At 38.5% G+C, this 20,956-nt stretch overlaps 1 protein-coding gene across 1 annotated transcript in view; it reads right to left on the reverse strand.

Moving 5' to 3' along the window:
* Positions 1 to 1,260: 1,260 nt before the first annotated feature.
* UPRT (uracil phosphoribosyltransferase homolog) overlaps positions 1,261 to 20,956 on the reverse strand; it is a 34,644-nt gene continuing 14,948 nt past the window's right edge. The window contains exons 2-7 of the mRNA XM_007471877.1: positions 11,598 to 11,640; positions 8,814 to 8,883; positions 7,684 to 7,746; positions 5,530 to 5,691; positions 3,526 to 3,624; positions 1,261 to 1,367 (exon numbers count right to left, since the gene is read on the reverse strand). Coding sequence (XP_007471939.1) covers positions 1,261 to 1,367; positions 3,526 to 3,624; positions 5,530 to 5,691; positions 7,684 to 7,746; positions 8,814 to 8,883; positions 11,598 to 11,640 — 544 coding nt within the window. The remainder of the gene's footprint in view (positions 1,368 to 3,525; positions 3,625 to 5,529; positions 5,692 to 7,683; positions 7,747 to 8,813; positions 8,884 to 11,597; positions 11,641 to 20,956) is intronic.

The following is a 20,956-nucleotide window of genomic DNA, read 5'->3' on the forward strand; positions in this document are numbered from 1 at the left end:
AAACTACTAGAGCTAATCAATGAATTTGGTAAAGTAGCAGGATACAAAATTAATGCACAGAAATCTCTGGCATTCCTATATACTAATGATGAAAAATCTGAAAGTGAAATCAAGAAAACACTCCCATTTACCATTGCAACAAAAAGAATAAAATATCTAGGAATAAACCTACCTAAGGAGACAAAAGACCTGTATGCAGAAAATTATAAGACACTGATGAAAGAAATTAAAGATGATACAAACAGATGGAGAGATATACCATGTTCTTGGATTGGAAGAATCAACATTGTGAAAATGACTCTACTACCACAAGCAATCTATAGATTCAATGCAATCCCTGTCAAACTACCACTGGCATTTTTCACAGAACTAGAACAAAAAATTTCACAATTTGTATGAAAACACAAAAATGAAGCATTTTAATTTACTTATTGGCCATACACCCAGCAAAAAACCATCCATTCCCCCACACCTCAGAAAAATCACCACCAATTCATTTCTAGGTCATTGATGGCATTAACAGTATTTAGCCCTCCCTTGTCAGCATCCAGACATCCCTGTTCAATCTGAGCAATTAATGTTACATTTCCAGTTGCTGGAATGCCCCACCATCGTCTTCACTGCATTACACTTGACAAGGCACCTACCAACAATGCACAGGGTAGGAAGTGAGCCATGAAGAACATAATGGCTTGAACGAAGAGCTAACTGTATACCCTGGATCTGCCAACTGAGTGAGACACTAATGGAAACGTAAAATTATATGAGGAATTCTTTTTTCATCCTCTCCAAGTTACCAGTGTGTACTGTACTAGGAAGTAAAGAGTAAAGGAAGGTGACAACAGCCACATATATGAAATCTCCCTAGAACTAAAAGCAAACTAACAAAATGCAAACTAGACTGGGCCAATGAACTGACTCCCATTTGGATTTTATTTGTGGCTGCAAGCAACCTCTAAACTGAGGTTCATAAATTAGGGAACAGTTTCAATGCACTGATGGATCAGCAATTTGCATAAGAACATTATTAAAATATTTTTGAAGAGTTGTGTGTGCTTCATTGCTGAATTTGGTGCCAACGGTCAAGAAATAGCTAAATAAAAAAACAAACCTCAAGTATTTCCTTTTAATATACCTACTTCCAAAAATTACAAAGTATCTTTAACATGATTTTCTATGTCATTCCTCAAGTGAATTAGTCAAACAGGTAGAAACTCATAACTGTAATATTACACAATAGAATAATTTTCCTTCAATAACTTAGTCTGTTCCAAAGTATTTCTGTCCAAAATGTGTAGGTGCAACAGGATGAACTTCAGTAGTTAAAATTGTGATCTCTGGAAACTCTTGAATGATTGATTTGGCACCTTCAAAAAATAAAAGAGAATTGTCATTATGGCAGAATTTTTTGATAACATTACTTGGAATTCAGTAATTTTATAATCAGTCACTAGGTCTAATATTGACAGACCAAGAGCAATGATCTTTGGACACATAGTCAGACTTGGTTAATCTCTTAGTTTATATAATGTCTGTATCTGAAAAGTTTTGATAGTAGTCAGACTATGTTTCCACCCGCTCACTAATAAATTCTTAGAATCAAATTGTTTTCTATCCAAGATTTGAAAAATATATTCAGTTATAGCAACTTTTCCCCTGAAGAGTCTTTTTTTGTTTTATTTTAAAGGCAGCTGGAATACAGAGAATAGAGTCTTTTCTGGAAACAGGATCATACATAAGATGCTGGTTTCTCAACTGGAACACTGTTGAACCAAGTGCAAAGACTTCTTTGTTATGTTAGAGAAAGCTAGCTTTTGAGAAGTTATGACTCTAGCTTGGGTGGGGAGGATATGGAGGAAGAAAGGAAAGGGACTAGCTAGGATGCCAGTCAAACTAAAAAGCCATAGGAAGGCTGCCACAGAATAAGATTTTTTCATCTATAATGTCAAAGAATTAGTATACTATTCTAATGTATACTATTACAACTAACACGGTTACTTTTCTACTCCCAAAGACAGAAAACCCAATAATTATTTGGTTATCTTAATGTTTACAATGCCACCTCTGTTATATGGATGGATAACCAAGCAAATTACCCTTTGTCACCATCAACATTTGAACTACAGGTAATTTTTTATTATGAAACAGCAAGATAATCAATGGCATACTAAATGCTCCCCAACTGGTTTCTCTGTAGCCTCTTCAGGGTTGGCTGAGACTTGGAACCTCTGGAAATGAGGAAACACCCTAACTAGAAGCCACATATTTCTCTTTCTTTTCGATTATGAAACAAATATAAATTCATTGTAGAACATTTGGAAAATACAAAAAAAAAAGCTTAAAAAAGAAAATGAATCACTTAGAATCCCACCACCCTAAGACAACCACTATTAATATTATGTGATTTAAAATGAAAATTGAAATAGTATTGTGCATCTGTCTAGCCTTTCATGCTGAGGAAAGATTTATTAGGTCCCATCTTAATCCAAGTCTGATTAGTCATAATAGTCATAATTTGTATTAGTCATCTCTAAACTTAGTGATGACATTTTATACTATTCTAATGCTGTTGTTTATTCTGCTCTTACATTTACCAGATTTTTTGATGTCATTAAATATTTTTTCAAAAACATGATCTAACAGTTATATAATATTACATTCTTTGAATATACAGTTGACCCTTGAACAACATGGGGGTTAATCCACATATATAACTTATAGTTGACCCTCTGTATCTGCAGTTCCTCTGCATACATGAATTCAACCAACCATGGACTGTGTAGTACTGTAGTTTTCAGTATTGAAAAATATCCACGTATAAGTGGACCAACGCAATTCAAACCCACGTTGTTCAAGGGTCAACTGTATATTTATTTAACCATTTCCAAGTAAGTCATTTATATACTTTCAAATTTTCTCTTACATGAAATACAGCTCTACAGTGACTGTCCTAAATGCTGAATTTCTACATGCCTCTATGATTATTTTCTTAGGATACTTTCATAATCGTCTTAGATTACATGGCAAAAAAAACTAGGGTCTTAAATTAGGCTTACCTCTCTCAGGAAATGGAGGACACAAGTTCTTTCACTGTGCCCTTTGAGCAGAAGTCTAACTTTACAAACTTTTGATCTTTGCTTCACACTGCAAAGCTTACTTCAGTAAGACCACAAGGCTAGCTAGAACCTCGAGTTTCTTGCTGTTTGAGAGCAGTTTTCAGGCTCAGGTGGGGAGCCAGGAGAAATAGTGACCTTTCAGCCATTTGCAAACTCTACTCAAACAGGACCACCATGAAAACAACTGCAATCCCCTTCAATGGAATTAGTTCATACTTCTCCATTTGAATTTGAACAACAGTAGAACGGTGTAAAGTATTACCACTAAGCTTAGAGATGACAAACACAAGTTATAACTACCAAAATTCAATTTGGATTTAATGTGGAAGCAAATGAACTTTTCCTCAGGATAAGAGGCTGAGCAGATGTACACTTAACCACCCCATGACCATCCAGAGCATGAACTCACCATGAGGGGTGGAGAACAGACTGAGTAGGATAATAACACTAGGTTGAACTCCATGTTCTATGAGAACCTTTACAGCTTCAATTACAGTGTTTCCAGTGCCTGAAATAAAATGACAACCAAATGCATTGGCAACTTTAACATTCATCTCAAAATGTCTTTGAGTTTCTTTGAAGTAAAGGCAGTTTAGTAATGTAATATAAGATACTACTATAGGGCTTCCCTAGTGGTGCAGTGGTTGAGAATCTGCCTGCCAATGCAGGGGACATGGGTTTGAGCCCTGATCTGGGAAGATCCCATATGCTACGGAGCAACTGGGCCCGTGAGCCACAATTACTGAGCCTGCGCATCTGGAGCCTGTGCTCCGCAGAGAACAAGAGAGGCAGCAATAGTGAGAGGCCCGCGCACCGCGATGAAGAGTGGCCCCCGCTTGCCACAACTAGAGAAAGCCCTCACACAAAAACGAAGACCCAACACAGCCATAAATAAATAAATTAATTTTAAAAAAAGATACTACTAGACACCCTGGGAAAACCATAATTCAAAAAGAGTCATGTACCACAATGTTCATTGCAGGTCTATTTACAACAGCCAGGACATGGAAGCAACCTAAGTGTCCATCAACAGATGAATGGATAAAGAAGATATGGCACAACCTAGAGAGGTGGGATAGGGAGGGTGGGAGGGAGGGAGATGCAAGAGGGAAGAGATATGGGAACATATGTATATGTATAACTGATTAACTTTGTTATAAAGCAGAAACTAACACACCATTGTAAAGCAATTATACTCCAATGAAGATGTAAAAAATAAATAAATAATAAAATAAAAATAAAAAGATGTGGCACATATATACAATGGAATATTACTCAGTCATAAAAAGAAGCAAAATTGAGTTATATGTAGTGAGGTGGATGGACCTAGAGTCTGTCATACAATGAAGTAAGTCAGAAAGAGAAAAACAAATACCATATGCTAACACATATATATGGAATCTAAAAAAAAAAAAAGGGTTCTGAAGAACCTAGGGGCAGGACAGGAATAAAGATGCAGATGTAGGGAATGGACTTAAGGACACAGGGAGGGGGAAGGGTAAGCTAGGACGAAGTGAGAGAATGGCATGGACATATATACACTACCAATTGTAAAACAGATAGCCAGTGAGAAGCAGCCGCACAGCACAGAGAGATCAGCTCAGTGCTTGTGACCACCTAGACGGGTGGGATAGGGAGGGTGGGAGGGAGACGCAAGAGGAAGGAGATATGGGGATATATGTATATGTATAGCTGATTCACTCTGTTATAAAGCCGAAACTAACACACCATTGTAAAGGAATTATACTTCAATAAAGCTGTTAAAAAAAAGATACTACAAAACAAAGCTTCATTTGAAGGTGCCTGTTTTTTTATCAATGATGTTATTTTCAATAACAGACATAACCCATATACTTTTCAGTTTTCAAATGCACAACAAGCCCTAAATTCGTTCAGTATTTGAGATATCAAATATAACACCCACCCACCACCCCTAACCCCAGGATCTGAGTAAGCTTAGGAAACAGACTAGAATAGGAAAAAAAATATTCAAAGGGATAAATATCCAAAAAATATCCAAAGAGGATAAATCCTTGAGAAAATCATTGCTATACTCTTTGGGCTAGAGAAGGGACATATTTCAATGTATTTTCTGTGTTCTATATATTTTGCCTCATTAAATCCTTTGCTTCAATGTGTTAATTTTAAGATAAAAGTTTTTGGAGCTAATAAAGTTTGACTAATGTGTATTCTCTTATTACACAATAAGAATTCCCCAGAGAACTGCCCAGGGCAACTCCAAATCAAAACAAAAAACACATTTAGAAATGGTTTTCTAAAGAATGGTTTTTGAGAAAAACAAAAAACACATTTAGAAACGGTTTTCGCCTTTATATAAGGGTACCTAGAAGGCAGGCACTAAGTTGAATTTAAACCCTAACCAAAGGTTACAAATTAAACACAAGCCACTCACTGAGAATCGGATACATCAGAAGGACTTTTCTCCTGTAAATGTCTGGGGGGAACTTGGCATAATATACTTTGGCTCTTTGTGTCTCCTCATCACTCTGAATCAGGATCTTTCCAATTCGTATGGATCGACAGCAGTCTCGTAAACCTTGTTCCATTGCCTCACCTTGAAGAAGGAAATAAAAAAGAAGGAAAGAGGGATTAGGAGGAGATACAGTGAAAGTCCAAGAATAGGCCAAAGCAGAGTTTTTGACTGTTATTAACACAATAAATAAAGACATTGTCAAAATGGAAGCAATTCTTCTTAAGCTAACAGCTTTTACTTCTGATATGCTCATATTTTATACTTAGTTCAGGTCAATGAAACTAGGATAATCTAGTTTTATTGCTGGCTTGCAAGTTTTAGAGCTGTCATGCTTCAATGATTACAGTAAATAAAGGGTTTTATTAAGCTGCTCCTTGAACTTTTCTAATATCAGGAACGTTTTACTCCTATTATTTTAAAGAAACTGTGTTACTTTCATCTGGCAAAAATATAAAATATTTATGGAAGAATGGGGGCTACAGACCAAAGGCTCTCCATTTAGATTAAGCTGGCGTCAAGAGATATCACTTAGACCCAGCAATGACTTCAATGGCAGAGGCTTTATTGGCAAACAGTGAAAAAGTAATATATGTTCCCTCTCCCCCCCTAGAGACCACAACCAACACCACCACCACACCCTTGGTTTCTGAACACAGAGCTATTTTTCAGTCTGAATTCCTTTAAGGAAGTGTTTGCCGAAAGTCAACCATTTTCATACCATCGTCAAGATTTTAGGCCACATCAAAATTCTACTTGTATGGTTATTTACTTAATATTTTTTCTTTAAATTAACTGTTTTTTTTTACATTTATTTTAAAAGGAAACTTTATATCAGTAGTGAAAATATAAAAACAGTTTCTTTCTATTAGGTATGAAAATCAACCAATAGCTATTAAGGTTAAAAACACCCTATCTATGCATCACCCCCAAGGTCATCCTGTATACACTAGGGGTGCGAGGACCATGCTGCTGCCTTTAGGGCAGAAGCTGGACTAAAACAGAAGAAATTGTGCCTTAAAAGCCCATCTCCATTTTCTTCACCAGTTTTAAAAGGTTGAACAGCATTGTCCTGAAAATCCTATCGTTGCTTAAGAGCTACCTTCTATAAAAAAGGGAGCTTAAAGCTCCTATTTTATTGGAGATATTCAATTGTTCACAAACAGAACTTCATAGCCAGAGAAGAAAAGGGAATCTTTATATGTGAAATAAAAATCCGGGGACTCCCCTGGTGGTCCAGTGGTTAAGACTCCATGCTGCCACTGCAGGGGACACAGGTTGGATCCGTGGTGGGGGAACTAAGATCCCACATGCTGCGTGGCGTGGCAAAAAAAAAAAAAATCTGTTTCCAATGCAAGCAAGTGGGGCTTCTACCATACCTTGGATCCTGTACAAAGAATAATTAAGGAATTAAGTTGCTGAATGGAAATAATCATCCCCATGTAACAGGTATAAGTCCTAATTACAGGCATGTGATTTTGCTGCACAAAGGTTGGTTTAGAAGGATAATCGGTTGGACTCAAACACAAATATTTATAAGACTAGCAATTGGAAATACCTAGAGTTAATCACAGTTAAGTTCTTTTGCCTACATAGTCACATACTCATCAAATATAAAACTAAAAATATTAAACAAGCCATTCAGTCCAGTTCCTGACAGGGTAGAACTGTTCCTCACAAAAGAAATTAAAAAAACAGAACAAAGATTTTCTCTAGTTGGGTGCTCAGAGTTCTGCAGGCCTGAATTTGTGCTGTATTCCCTCAAAATTCAAGCTGCTCTGTTCTCTCCAAGATAGCATCATTGCATCCTCTTGTTCTCCCACCCTCCTCTGAATCTTTCAAAGCTGGCTTGCCCATGGGGATAGGCCACTAGGGAAGATGCTCTGCAGTTAAAATTAGCCAAACTCGGCAACACATAGGCTATGATTCCAAGGCACCATGAGGATAGACAACACAGGTGGTGAGATTTAAGCTAAGGAAGGCTGCAATTGTGACAGACAAGACCGCCTCTCTCCTGGAAAATAGCAACTGCATCTATGCACGCAAAGAGACAAAGTCACACATATGCAAACCTACCGCTTCTCATTATGCTGACCCCACAGTTTCCCTTCTCAAATTTCACTCCTTCATACTTGTACCCTGTTGGGGAATAAAACCGAAGAATTTATCTTTCATCATTGGAGAGACCTACTTATTTAATAAAGTATCTAAGCTTTAAAGCAGATGGATACAGAGCAACTCTTGTCCAGACATACTGTATAACATCTTAGATTCCCTGTGGAAGTAATAAGAAGAGCCATGATTTTTCATATTTACTTTTTAATTCTTCATAAAAAACCTGTGGGAATAATTGGGAGAGGTAGACTTCATCGAGTGGGAACAGGCCTTATGACAGAATGATATTAACATACATGTTCCTCAAACTGAATTCAGACAAGAATTGTACTCCAAGAATGCTAGAAAGCCCATCAATTCAAACTGGGACCGCACTGTGAGCCACAGCAGAGAGCCTCCTCATTCTGGTCCCTTTTTATGAGCCTCCATTCTGCATTAAAAAGCAGAAGAGAAAGGTTGAAGTAATTAACAAGACATGGTCATGCCTTGGTCTCATCCTGAATTTGTATCAGTTATGATGCAGCAAATTTGGCCCCCAATTTTCATAAAATCAACCTTTGGATATAACAGCTTCCATTATTTACTAAAGAACCAAATCAGAATTTCAAATCCCTAAAATAGGGATCCTTGGTTTCTTTCTATTAGAGCAGAACAAAGCCCCTTCTCTAATCCTCATCAATTTTAGTTTTCCTTTTTTTTTTTTTTTTACTTTTCATCCTTTTACCTGGAGTTTCAATGCCAAACCAGCCCACCCATTTGTTAATACCAGAAGCTTCCCTACAGAGGTGAAGATAAGCTGCCAGCAATTCTTAGCTCTGGTCCCAATGTGCCATCATCAAAGGCAACACCTGCATGCTGAAGAATATTTATTAACCTTTAACTTGAACTGACCAGCAAGCCATTAACAAAAGGTCATCCACATAAATTTATTTGCTAAATGTCTCCAAGTTTATTAAGTTGTTTAAAAGAACAGCTCCACATAGACTCCTCATTTTGCATACTGATTTACTCAGACTGCTTTTTTTCCATTTTCCCCCAATTCTATCTCAGAATTTTGATGAGGCGAATATGAGAGTAACAGCCCTGGTTACCTGTTGGAGTGGTCACCATGCATTCTTTATATGGTAGCTGATTCAATCCCTCTTCCACAACAAGTCTGATCTAGAGAGTCAAAGGAAGAATAAGTTGAGATCTTGCTAAGAATCTCCTGTTAGCTGTTAGCCTCAGGAGCTGAAAACTAGGCAAAAAGTCAGTAACATACTAGGCAAGGATTTAGCTTATGGAAGTAGGAAGGGGGGTCCTATCATGTGTTAGATACAGAGATAGAAACAAATGCCAGGCTGCTTGCTGCTATGTATCCAACCTTGGTTAGGGACATGATTGCCACTAAAAGGCTCAAGTATGCTTTCTGATTCTCATTCAGTCAGTCCAGGCTATACTATGAGAAATGCAAAACTACAGCAAGTGTCAAGAGTCATGGCAGGAAAACTTGGAAGTAATATACTTCTGGCTACCTTAGACATAGTGCTCACTGGAAACTTCTTTGCCTTGTTTAGTACTCTGAAATTGTCAAGTCAGATACTTTTTAACAAAGGCCCACCATAATGCAAAATAAAGCCTGAATTTCTTAGGAGGAAATAAATGAGTGGATGGGGCTGAACCAATTTACTGAACTTGAAGAAGGATCCAGTCGAATGCATTGGGACTTCCCAGCTTAAAAAAAAAAAAGGCTCCTAATGATCTTAATATGTGGTACAGAGGAAATAATCCATCAGAACTACTAGGAATAGCCTCCAAAACCCACCAGTTATGGTATTTCTATGACTACCCAGAGCCCACTACAAAAAGGCAGTGCTGAGTCTGCAAAGCACATTTTCTCCAATCAATATTACATTACTGATTGAGAATCAGGAACATCAGGGAGAAATGCCAGGCCCCATGCTCTGTTATCACAACAAAACATCCTGCTGCCATTAAAATGATCAATGCTAAATGGGCCAGCACTTTGTCAACCTGCAGCACCAGAGGGTCAAGGAAGCTCATGAATACTGTGTGTGTGTGCATACTCACCTCTAGCCACCACCTTCTGTGGAGGTTAATGTTTCTTATGATCAAAAAGTACAAGGGAAGAAGAGGATCATTTTCTTTGAAGAGCCTAGTTCTCCTAGTAACACTCCTCTAAAGAGTCTTACCTCCTGCCCATCTCCTGCAATTCTGGGACAGAAATTAGTGTGTCCAAGCCTTACAGGAAAACATAAAACCAGAAGAAGGGTGACTAAAATATAAAGAACTCAAGATCTGAGCGCCAGGAGAGCCAATCTTGACAAATTCAGGATACAATTAATGTCCACTATAACAGGACCCTTGTGCTAGAAGAGACAGTGTACTAGAAATCCTCAACACTAGAAACCTCAACAGCTCCTGTCCCTACCACAATCACAACTGACCCTCCACACCCCCCACCCCCAATATCAGGACCTTCAAATCCAACTGCAGTGAACAGAGAGGTCCTAATTACCATCCCCTGAGGTGAATTATGCCCTGGGTCCTTATTATCTCATTTGACTAAGATATAATATTGCCATTTCAGGCAAGCATTTTACAATAACCATGAACTTAATTCCTATGTTCTCCAGAAAAATGGCACATGGAGAGCAAAAGAAAGAGCAATCATTTGCTACCAGTGAACACCAAGACCTCTGTTTTCCCCACAGCAGCCACTGACACAATTGCCTTGAACCTGTCCCTTTGGTTTGATAAAAGCATAAAGACAGAATAACCTATCACTCCAAGAATGTCAACTACATTTATCTTGATGCAGTCCAAGGATTATTACTGCCCCTGGAAGCTCAAATAGAAGTGGCCTTTGAACCAAGAATACTTAAAGTCAAAAATGGAACAGGAGTTGTCTACACTCTTTTGGAATAAAGATTTCCTTAGGGAAAAGGTAAATAAAGAGTTTCACGCCTCCCCCCACCAACACCATCACATTCCCTTTAATAATCTATCTTCTACTATCTGATTATAACTATAAACTTAATAAGTCACTTTTCTTTCTTTCCCAAACTAAATACTGAGAACAGTATTTAGATTGTAAACCCCACGATATCAGGGACCATGCTATATGCTTTACCACTGTATCTCCTCCCCCGACAACACAGTCTAGCAGTGTCTGACTCACATGAGTTCAATGTATATTTCATGAACAGATGAATACTAATAACCACAGCAGAATATGTGTCAACCTCATTGTAAGCACTGAACAAATTTAGATATAAACACAAGAAGTAAACAGGGCTTACCCAAGACAGCTCAATTTGGCCTGAGATCCTCTCAGATGACACTAGCTAAACAGAACTGGGTTTGGTCAATCCTTAACAGCAAGTCCCTGAGCGTAGACAGTACAACTTAGTATTTCACGTGTGAGGATACTACAGAAAAGAAGAGGCAAAAGAGATATCCAACCCCATGTAAACTACAAGCTAGGTATTAGTTTTTGTGCACTCGATGGATCCCACAAGGGTAACTACTAGGTCTTTTACATCTTTGACTTCCTTTTAATTTACTTCACTTCACTGCCCTAAGAGGAGGCATTTAAGCCTCAGGATCAGGTTAACAAGATCCACTTGAAAGGTAGTAAGTGGTACCTCAGAACTACAGAACTTCATGGACAATGCTTTGAGGTGAATGGGATTGAGGCAGAGCTTTAATGCAACAGTAGAAACAACACTTGCAAAGTCTAGCAAGATGTGGGTTACTTGGTACAATCTCTCTTGACTCGAGAATGCTCTAGAACAAAAAAGCCCCTTGGCCTACTATGATTGTATCACTAGGAACAACAGTGAAATGAAAATGGAAAGCCTCCATCCACCTACCAAACGATCCGCAGAAAACATGAAGTCCCCTCTACTGGCTGTCCTAAAAAAAAAGTACAAGTTTTAGTCTAGATTAGAGCTTTAAAGTGAAACATTACTTAATATATATAGTAACTCTGATATTAAAATGTATTACATGCTAAAAGCTTAAAGGCTTACCTGTAGCAGACTATTATTGAGACATGATATTTTTCACTAGGATACAGGAACCTAAATGGAATGACTTGGTAAATATTATTGAAAATGCTCATTTGATATTAACACTAGAGAGAGGAATTGAAAAGATCATGTAGTCTCCCAATGAACTGCCCAAGTATATACTCTTCAATCAGGAGATGAACAAGCTCCCCCTGGAAGATGGCAGCAAGTCCAGAGCTCAAGTTAAGAAAAAAACTTTGCAGTGAGAAAACAAGGTTCTCCCCATTCTCGTGCACCATTCACCTTGATCTAAAACCCTATTACCAACATAAGTAACCCATCTATTGATACATTGTCTCTAATCTTTTTTGGAATGAGAATGGCACAAACAAGTAAATCCTCTGTTTCTGCCATTGCTTTCAAGAAGACATAACCTAATTTCCAAGACCTCTTTCTCAAACTATTGACAACTTTTTCCCTTTGCCTGTTTTTCAATCAAATAATTTATTCCATAGATCGTTCTACCTACTTCCTGTACACTTGCTTCTGGTCAGTACTTTCAGATCCTGAGGTACCCAAGTAATAATAATCGAGGGTTGCACCTACCCACAAACTGTTAACTAGCCAAAGGAAGAATGTTTATAAGGCTGACATTTTTTCTGTACGTAAAAAACTAGCATTGTTCTTCCTCTTTCTCTCATGTAAGTTAAATGATCTGACAGATTTACAGTTTATGTACTTAAAAATCCCCATCTGCCTATCCATAGCATACCTAAAATATTCCCCAACTCAGCATCGAAATGGCATATGCAAGCATATATTATCTCACTGTACGATTAATCATGACTCTTTTTCAAGCTTCATTTACTTTCTCTGACAGGGAAAAGCAATGAAACACCCCTGACACAAATGGCATTAGGTTTCTTAGAGTAACCACAGTTCTACAATTATTACAGTTACTATCTAAAATATGGACCATAATTGAGCAATAGGAAGAATATAGGCCGGTATTCTATTTTTTTAATTTTAATTTTAACTTTTTACATCTTAATTGGAGTATAAATGCTTTAGAAAGGTGTGTTAGTTTCTGCTTTATAACAAAGTGAATCAGTTATACATATACATATGTTCCCATATCTCTTCCCTCTTGCGTCTCCCTCCCTCCCACCCTCCCTATCCCACCCCTCCAGGCGGTCACAAAGCACCGAGCTGATCTCCCTGTGCCATGCGGCTGCTTCCCACTAGCAATTTACCTTACGTTGGGTAGTGTATATATGTCCACGACTCTCTCTCGCTTTATCACAGCTTACCCTTACCCCTCCCCATATCCTCAAGGCCATTCTCTAGTAGGTCTGTGTCTTTATTCCTGTCTTACCCCTAGGTTCTTCATGACATTTATTTCCCTTAAATTCCATATATATGTGTTAGCATACGGTATTTGTCTTTCGCTTTCTGACTTACTTCACTTTGTATGACAGACTCTAGCTCTATCCACCTCATTAGAAACAGCTCAATTTCGTTTCTTTTTATGGCTGAGTAATATTCCACTGTGCCAAATCTTCTTTATCCATTCATCCGATGATGGACACTTAGGTTGTTTCCATCTCTGGGCTACTGTAAATAGAGCTGCGATGAACATTTTGGTACATGACTCTTTCTGAATTCTGGTTTTCTCAGGGTGTATGCCCAGTAGTGGGATTGCTGGGTCATATGGTAGTTCTATTTGTAGTTTTTCAAGGAACCTCCATACTGTTCTTCATAGTGGCTGTACCAATTCACATTCCCACCAGCAGTGCAAGTGTGTCCACACCCTCTCCAGCATTTATTGTCATTTATTGTTTCTAGATTTTTTGATGATGGCCATTCTGACTGGTGTGAGATGATATCTCATTGTAGTTTTGATTTGCATTTCTCTAATGATTAATGATGTTGAGCATTCTTTCATGTGTTTGTTGGCAGTCTGTATATCTTCTTTGGAGAAATGTCTATTTAGGTCTTCTGCCCATTTTTGGATTGGGTTGTTTATTTTTTTGTTATTGAGCTGCATGAGCATGAGCTTCTTATAAATTTTGGAGATTAATCCTTTGTCAGTTGATTCATTTGCAAATATTTTCTCCCATTCTGCAGTTGTCTTTTGGTCTTGTTTATGGTTTCCTGTGCAAAAGATTTGAAGTTTCATTAGGTCCCATTTGTTTATTTTTGTTTTTATTTCCATTTCTCTAGGAGGTGGATCAAAAAGGATTTTGCTGTGATTTATGTCATAGAGTGTTCTGCCTATGTTTTCCTCTAAGAGTTTGATAGTTTCTGGCCTTACATTTAGGTCTTTAATCCATTTTGAGCTTATTTTTGTGTATGGTGTTGGGGAGTGATCTAATCTCATACTTTTACATGTACCTGTCCAGGTATCCCAGCACCAATTATTGAAGGGTCTGTCGTTTCTCCACTGTATATTCCTGCCTCCTTTATCAAAGATAAGGTGACCATATGTGCCTGTGTTTATCTCTGGGCTTTCTATCCTGTTCTATTGATCTATCTTTCTGATTTTGTGCCAGTACCATACTGTCTTGATTACTGTAGCTTTGTAGTATAGTCTGAAGCCAGGGAGCCTTATTACTTCAGCTCCGTTTTTTGTTCTCCAGATTACTTTGGCTATTCGGGGTCTTTCTGTCTCCATACAAATTGTGAAATTTTTTGTTCTAGTTCTGTGAAAAATGCCAGTGGTAGTTTGATAGGGATTGCATTGGATTTGTAGATTGCTTTGGGTAGTAGAGTCATTTTCACAATGTTGATTCTTCCAATCCAAAAACATGGTATACCTCTCCATTTATTTGTATCATCTTTAATTTCTTTCATGAGTGTCTTATAATTTTCTGCAAACAGGTCCTTTGTCTCCTTAGGTAGGTTTATTCCTAGATACTTTAATCTTTTTGTGGCAATGGTAAATGGGAGTGTTTTCTTGATTTGACTTTCAGATTTTTCATCATTAGTGTATAGGAATGTCAGAGATTTCTGTGCATTAATTTTGTATCCTGCTACTTTACCAAAGTCATTGATTAGCTCTAGTAGCTTTCTGGTAGCATCTTTAGGATTCTCAATGTATAATATCATGTCATCTGCAAACAGTGACAGCTTTACTTCTTCTTTTCCGATTTGGATTCCTTTTATTTCCTTTTCTTCCCTGATTGCTGTGGCTAAAATTTCCAAAACTATGTTGAATAAGAGTGGTGAGAGTGGGCAACCTTGTCTTCTTCCTGATCTTAGTGGAAATGCTTTCAGTTTTTCACCATTGAGAACGATGTTGACTGTCGGTTTGTCATATATGGCCTTTATTATGTTGAGGAAAGTTCACTCTATGCCTACTTCCTGGAGGGTTTTTATCATAAATGGGTGTTGAATTTTGATGAAAGCTTTCTCTGCATCTATTGAGATGATCATATGGTATTTCTCCTTCAATATGTTAATACGGTATATGACATTGATCGATTTGCGTATATTGAAGAATACTTGCATTCCTGAAATAAACCCCAGTTGATCATAGTTTATGATCCTTTTAATGTGCTGTTGGATTCTGTTTGGTAGTATTTTGTTGAGGATTTTTGCATCTATACTCATCAGTGATATTGGCCTGTTTTCTTTCTTTGTGACATCCTTGTCTGGTTTTGGTATCAGGCTGATGGTGGTCTCGTCGAATGAGTTTGGGAGTGTTCCTCCCTCTGCTATATTTTGGAAGAGTTTGAGAAGGATAGGTGTTAGCTCTTCTCTAAATGTTTGATAGAATTCGCCTGTGAAGCCATCTGGTCCTGGGCTTTTGTTTGTTGGAAGATTTTTAATCACAGTTTCAATTTCACTGCTTGTGATTTGTCTGATCATATTTTCTATTTCTTCCTGATTCAGTCTTGGCAGGTTGTGAATTTCTAACAGTTTGTCCATTTCTTCCAGGTTGTCCATTTTATTGGCAGAGGGATGCTTGTAGAAATCTCTCATGATCTTTTGTATTTCTGCAGTGTCAGTTTTTACTTTTCCTTTTTCATTTCTAATTTTATTGATTTGAGTCTTCTCCCTTTTTTTCCTGATGAGTCTGGCTAATGGTTTATCTATTTTGTTTATCTTCTCAAAGAACCAGCTTTTAGTTTTATTGATCTTTGCTATCATTTCCTTCATTTCTTTCTCATTTATATCTGATCTGATTTTTATGATTTCTTTCGTTCTGCTAACTTTGGGTTTTTTTTGTTTTTCTTTCTCTAATTGCTTTAGGTGCAAGGTTAGGTTGTTTATTTGAGATGCTTCCTGTTTCTTAAGGTAGGACTGTATTGCTATAAACTTGCCTCTTAGAACTCCTTTTGCTGCATCCCATAGGTTTTGGGTTGTTGGGTCTCCACTGTCATTTGTTTCTAGGCATTTTTTGATTTTGTTTGATTTCTTCAGTGATCACTTCATTATTAAATAGTATATTGTTTAGCCTTCATGTGTTTGTATTTCTACAGATATTTTCCTGTAATTGATATCTAGTCTCATAGCGTTGTGGTTGGAAAAGATACTGGATACAATTTCAATTTTCTTAAACTTACCAAGGCTTGATTTGTGATCCAAGATATGATCTATCCTGCAGAATGTTCCATGAGCACTAGAGAAAAATGTGTATTCTGTTGTTTTTGGATGGAGTGTCCTATAAATATCAATGAAGTCCATTTGTTTAATGTATCATTTAAAGCTTGTGTTTCCTTATTTATTTTCATTTTGGATGATCTGTCCATTGGTGAAAGTGGGGTGTTAAATTCCCCTACTATGAATGTATTACTGTTGATTTCGCCTTTTATGGCTGTTAGTATTTGCCTTATGTATTGAGGTACTCCTATGTTGGGTGCATAAATATTTACAATTGTTATACTTTCTTCTTGGATCTATCCCTTGATCATTATGTAGTGTCCTTCTTTGTCTCTTCTAATAGTCTTTATTTTAAAGTCTATTTTCTCTGATATGAGAAATGCTACTCCAGCTTTCTTTCGGTTTCCATTTGCATGGAATATCTTTTTGCAACCACTTACTTTCAGTCTTTATGTGTCTCTAGGGCTGAAGTGGGTCTCTTGTAGACAGCATATATATGGGTCTTGTTTTTGTATCCATTCAGCCAACCTGTGTCTTTTGGTGGGAGCATTTAATCCATTTACATTTAAGGTAATTATCTATATGTATGTTCCTATTCCCTTTTTCTTAATTGTTTTTGGTTCGTTATTCTAGGTCTTTTCCTTCTCTTGTGTTTCTTGCATAGAGAAGTTCATTGAGCAGTTGTTGTAAAGCTGGTTTGGTGGTGCTGAACGCTCTCAGGTTTTGCTTGTCTGTAAAGGTTTTAATTTCTCCCATCAAATCTGAATGAGATCCTTGCTGGATAGAGTAATATTGGTTGCAGGTTTTTATACTTCATCACTTTAAATATATCCTGCCAGTCCCTTCTGGCTTGCAGATTTTCTGCTGAAAGATCAGCTGTTAACCTTATGGGGATTCCCTTGTGTGTTACTTGTTGTTTTTCCCTTGCTGCTTTTAATATGTTTTCTTTTTATTTAATTTTTGACAGTTTGATTAACATGTGTTTTGGCGTGTTTCTCCTTGGATTTATCCTGTATGGGACTCTCCGTGCTTCCTGGACTTGATTAACTATTTCCTTTCCCATATTAGGGAAGTTTTCAACTATAATCTCTCCAAATATTTTCTCAGTCCCTTTCTATTTTTCTTCTTTTTCTGGAACCCCTATAATTCGAATATTGGTGCATTTGATGTTGTCCCAGAGGTCACTGAGACTGTCCTCAGTTCTTTTCATTCTTTTATCTATATTCTGCTCTGCAGTAGTTATTTCCACTATTTTATCTTCCAGGTCACTTACCCATCTTCTGCCTCAATTATTCTGCTATTGATCCCATCTAGACTATTTTTAATTTCATTCATTGTGTTGTTCATCGTTGCTTGTTTCATCTTTAGTTCTTCTAGGTCCTTGTTAAATGTTTCCTGCATTTTCTCTATTCTGTTTCGAAGATTTTGGATCATCTTTACTATCATTATTCGGAATTGTTTTTCAGATAGACTGCCTATTTCCTCTTCATTTGTTAGGTCTGGTGGGTTTTTATCTTGCTCCTTCAACTACTGTGTGTTTTTCTGTCCTCTCATTTTGCTTATCTTACTGTGTTTGGGGTCTTCTTTATGCAGGCTGAGGGTTCATAGTTCCTGTTGTTTTTGGTGTCTGTCCCCAGTGGCTCAGGTTCGTTCAGTGGGTTGTGTAGGCTTCCTGGTGGAGGGGACTAGTGCCTGTGTTCTGGTGGATGAGGCTGGATCTTGTCTTTCTGATGGGCAAGTCCACGTATGTTGGTGTGTTTCTGGGTGTCTGTGGACTTATTATGATTTTAGGCAGCCTCTCTGCTAATGGGTGGTGCTGTGTTCCTGTCTTGCTAGTTGTTTGGCATAGGGTGTGCAGCACTGTAGCTTGCTGGTCGTTGAGTGAAGCTGTCTGCTAGTGTTGAGATGGAGATCTCTGGGAGAATTTTGTCATTTGATATTATGTGGAGCTGGGAGGTCTCTTGTAGACCAGTGTGCTGTGTCCTGAAGTTGGCTCTCCCTCCTCAGAGGCACAGCACTGACTCCTGGCTGCAGCATCAAGAGCCTTTCATCCACATAGCTCAGAATAAAAGGGAGAAAAAGTAGAAAGAAAAAATTAGTAGAAGTAGAAAGAAAGAAAGAAAGAAAGAAAGGAAGGAAGGAGGGAGGGAGGGAGGGAGGAAGAGAGGGAAGAAGAAAGGAGGGAACGAAGGAAAAAAAGGAAGAAAGAAGATAAAGTAAAATAAAATAAAATAGTTATTAAAGTAAAAAATAACTATTAAGAAGAAAACATTAAAAAAAAATGGATGGATAGTACCCTACAACAAATGGTGGAAGCAAAGCTATACAGACAAAATCTTACACAGAAGCATACACATACACACTCACAAAAAGAGGAAAAGGGGAAAAAATCATAAATCTTGCTCTCAAAGCCCACCTACTCAATTTGGGATGATTTGTTGTCTAAAGGACGGAAGGAAGGAAAGAAAGAAAGAAGATAAAGTAAAATAAAATAAAGATAAAATAAGGTTACTAAAATGAAAATTAATTATTATGAAAAAAAATTTTTTTAAAAAAGGATGGATAGAACCCTATGACAAATGGTGGAAGCAAAGCTATAGAGACAAAATCACACAGAAGGATACACATACACACTCACAAAAAGAGGAAAAGGGGAAAAAATCATTAATCTTGCTCTGAAAGTCCACCTCCTCAATTTGGATGATTTGTTGTCTATTCAGGTATTCCACAGATGCAGGGTACATCAAGTTGATTGTGGAGCTTTAATCCACTGCTTCTGAGGATGCTGGGAGAGCCTTCCCTTTCTCTTATTTTTTCTCTCAGCTCCCGGGGCTCAGCTTTGGATTTGGCCCCGCCTCTGAGTGTAGGTCACCGGAGGGCGTCTGTTCTTTGCTCAGACAGGACGGGGTTAAAGGAGCAGCTGCTTCGGGGACTCTAGCTCACTCTGGCGGCAGGAGGAAGGGGTACGGAGTGCAGGGTGAACCTGCGGCGGCAGAGGCCGGTGTGACGTTGCACCAACCTGAGGCGCGCCATGCGTTCTCCCAGGGAAGTTGTCCCTGGATCCCGGGACCCTGGCAGTGCTGGGCTGCACAGCCTCCCCGGAAGGGGTGTGTGGATAGTGCCCTGTGCTCGCACACAGGCTTCTTGGTGGTGGCAGCAACAGCCTTAGCGTCTTACGCCCGTCTCTGGGGTCCGTGCTTTTAGCCACGGCTCACGACCTTCTCTGGAGCTCCTTTAAGCAGTGCTCTTAATCCCCTCTCCTCCCGCACCAGGAAACAAAGAGGGAAGAAAAAGTCTCTTGCCTCTTCGGCAGGTCCAGACTTTTCTCCGGACTCCCTCCCGCCTAGCCGTGGTGCACTAACCCCCTGCAGGCTGTATTCACGCCGCCAACCCCTCCTCTCCCTGCACTCTGACTGAAGCCCGATCCTCAGCTCCCATCCCTGCCCGCCCCGGCGGGTAAGCAGACAAGCCTCTTGGGCTGGTATGTGCCAGTCGGCACCGATCCTCTGTGTGGGAATCTCTCCACTTTGCTCTCTGCACCCTTGTTGCTGTTCTCTCCTCCACGGCTCCGAAGCTTTTCCCCCTCCACCACCCGCAGTCTCTGCCCACGAAGGGGCTTCCTAGTGTGTGGAAACCTTTCCTCCTTCACAGCTCCCTCCCACTGGTGCAGGTCCCGTCTCTATCCTTTTGTCTCTGTTTATTCATTTTTCTTTTGCCCTACCCAGGTACGTGAGGAATTTCTTGCCTTTTGGGAGGTCTGAGGTCTTCTGCCAGTGTTCAGGAGGTGTTCTGTATGAGTTCCTCCACGTGTAGATGTATTTCTGGTGTATCTGTGGGGAGGAAGGTGATCTCGCATCTTACTCTTCTGCCATCTTCCAAATTCCCTAGGTCTGTATTCTTTATATATAAATACTCCCTAAACTCAGAAAACTCTATCCACACACCTACACATAGACAGCCCATTTAAAACAGGCTTTGTGTACTGTGGTTTTCAAATGAAACTATACTAATAATATCACACTTCCACCTTTCATTTCTATAATTAACCTTCACAACATGCTTGTCAAAGAAGTAAAAGTCAGCGAACTACAAAAAAAAAAAAGACTGAAGCCTACTTCCCCATTTGCTAGACCTACATAAACTTGTCTAAGTAGCCAGAACACAGTTTGTCAATACGGAAGATAAGTCTGGATTTGTCTTACAGAAATATCCAATAGTATATCTTGAGAACACATGTGAAATGTTTGTCTTTAATTTTTAAACAGTTACACAAATATATTACATAGAAAAGTTAGGTTAGTTGATCAGAGTTGCCCAAATTCATTATTTTACTTTAGAAACAGACATTGTAACATCTTCACACTCTCCTCAAAAATATCAGCCTCATCTGATAACTTCTGGATGATAAGCACTTCTCTACATTCCAAAAAAGGTACACTCTATGAGAACCTAATGTGAACGGTTATCCCTTCATAGCTATTTGACTTCCAATTAAAACAGTCACTGCTCCAGGTCATCCCACTACAAACAGTAATTACTAACTTATCCCCTGATGTTTTTGACAGGCTTCAGATGGACACTGTTTACTTTAAATCAATTTAGAAATTAAAGTACAG

This window comes from Lipotes vexillifer, unplaced genomic scaffold, assembly GCF_000442215.2.
Source record: "Lipotes vexillifer unplaced genomic scaffold, Lipotes_vexillifer_v1.1 scaffold1523, whole genome shotgun sequence".
NCBI lineage: Eukaryota > Metazoa > Chordata > Mammalia > Artiodactyla > Lipotidae > Lipotes > Lipotes vexillifer.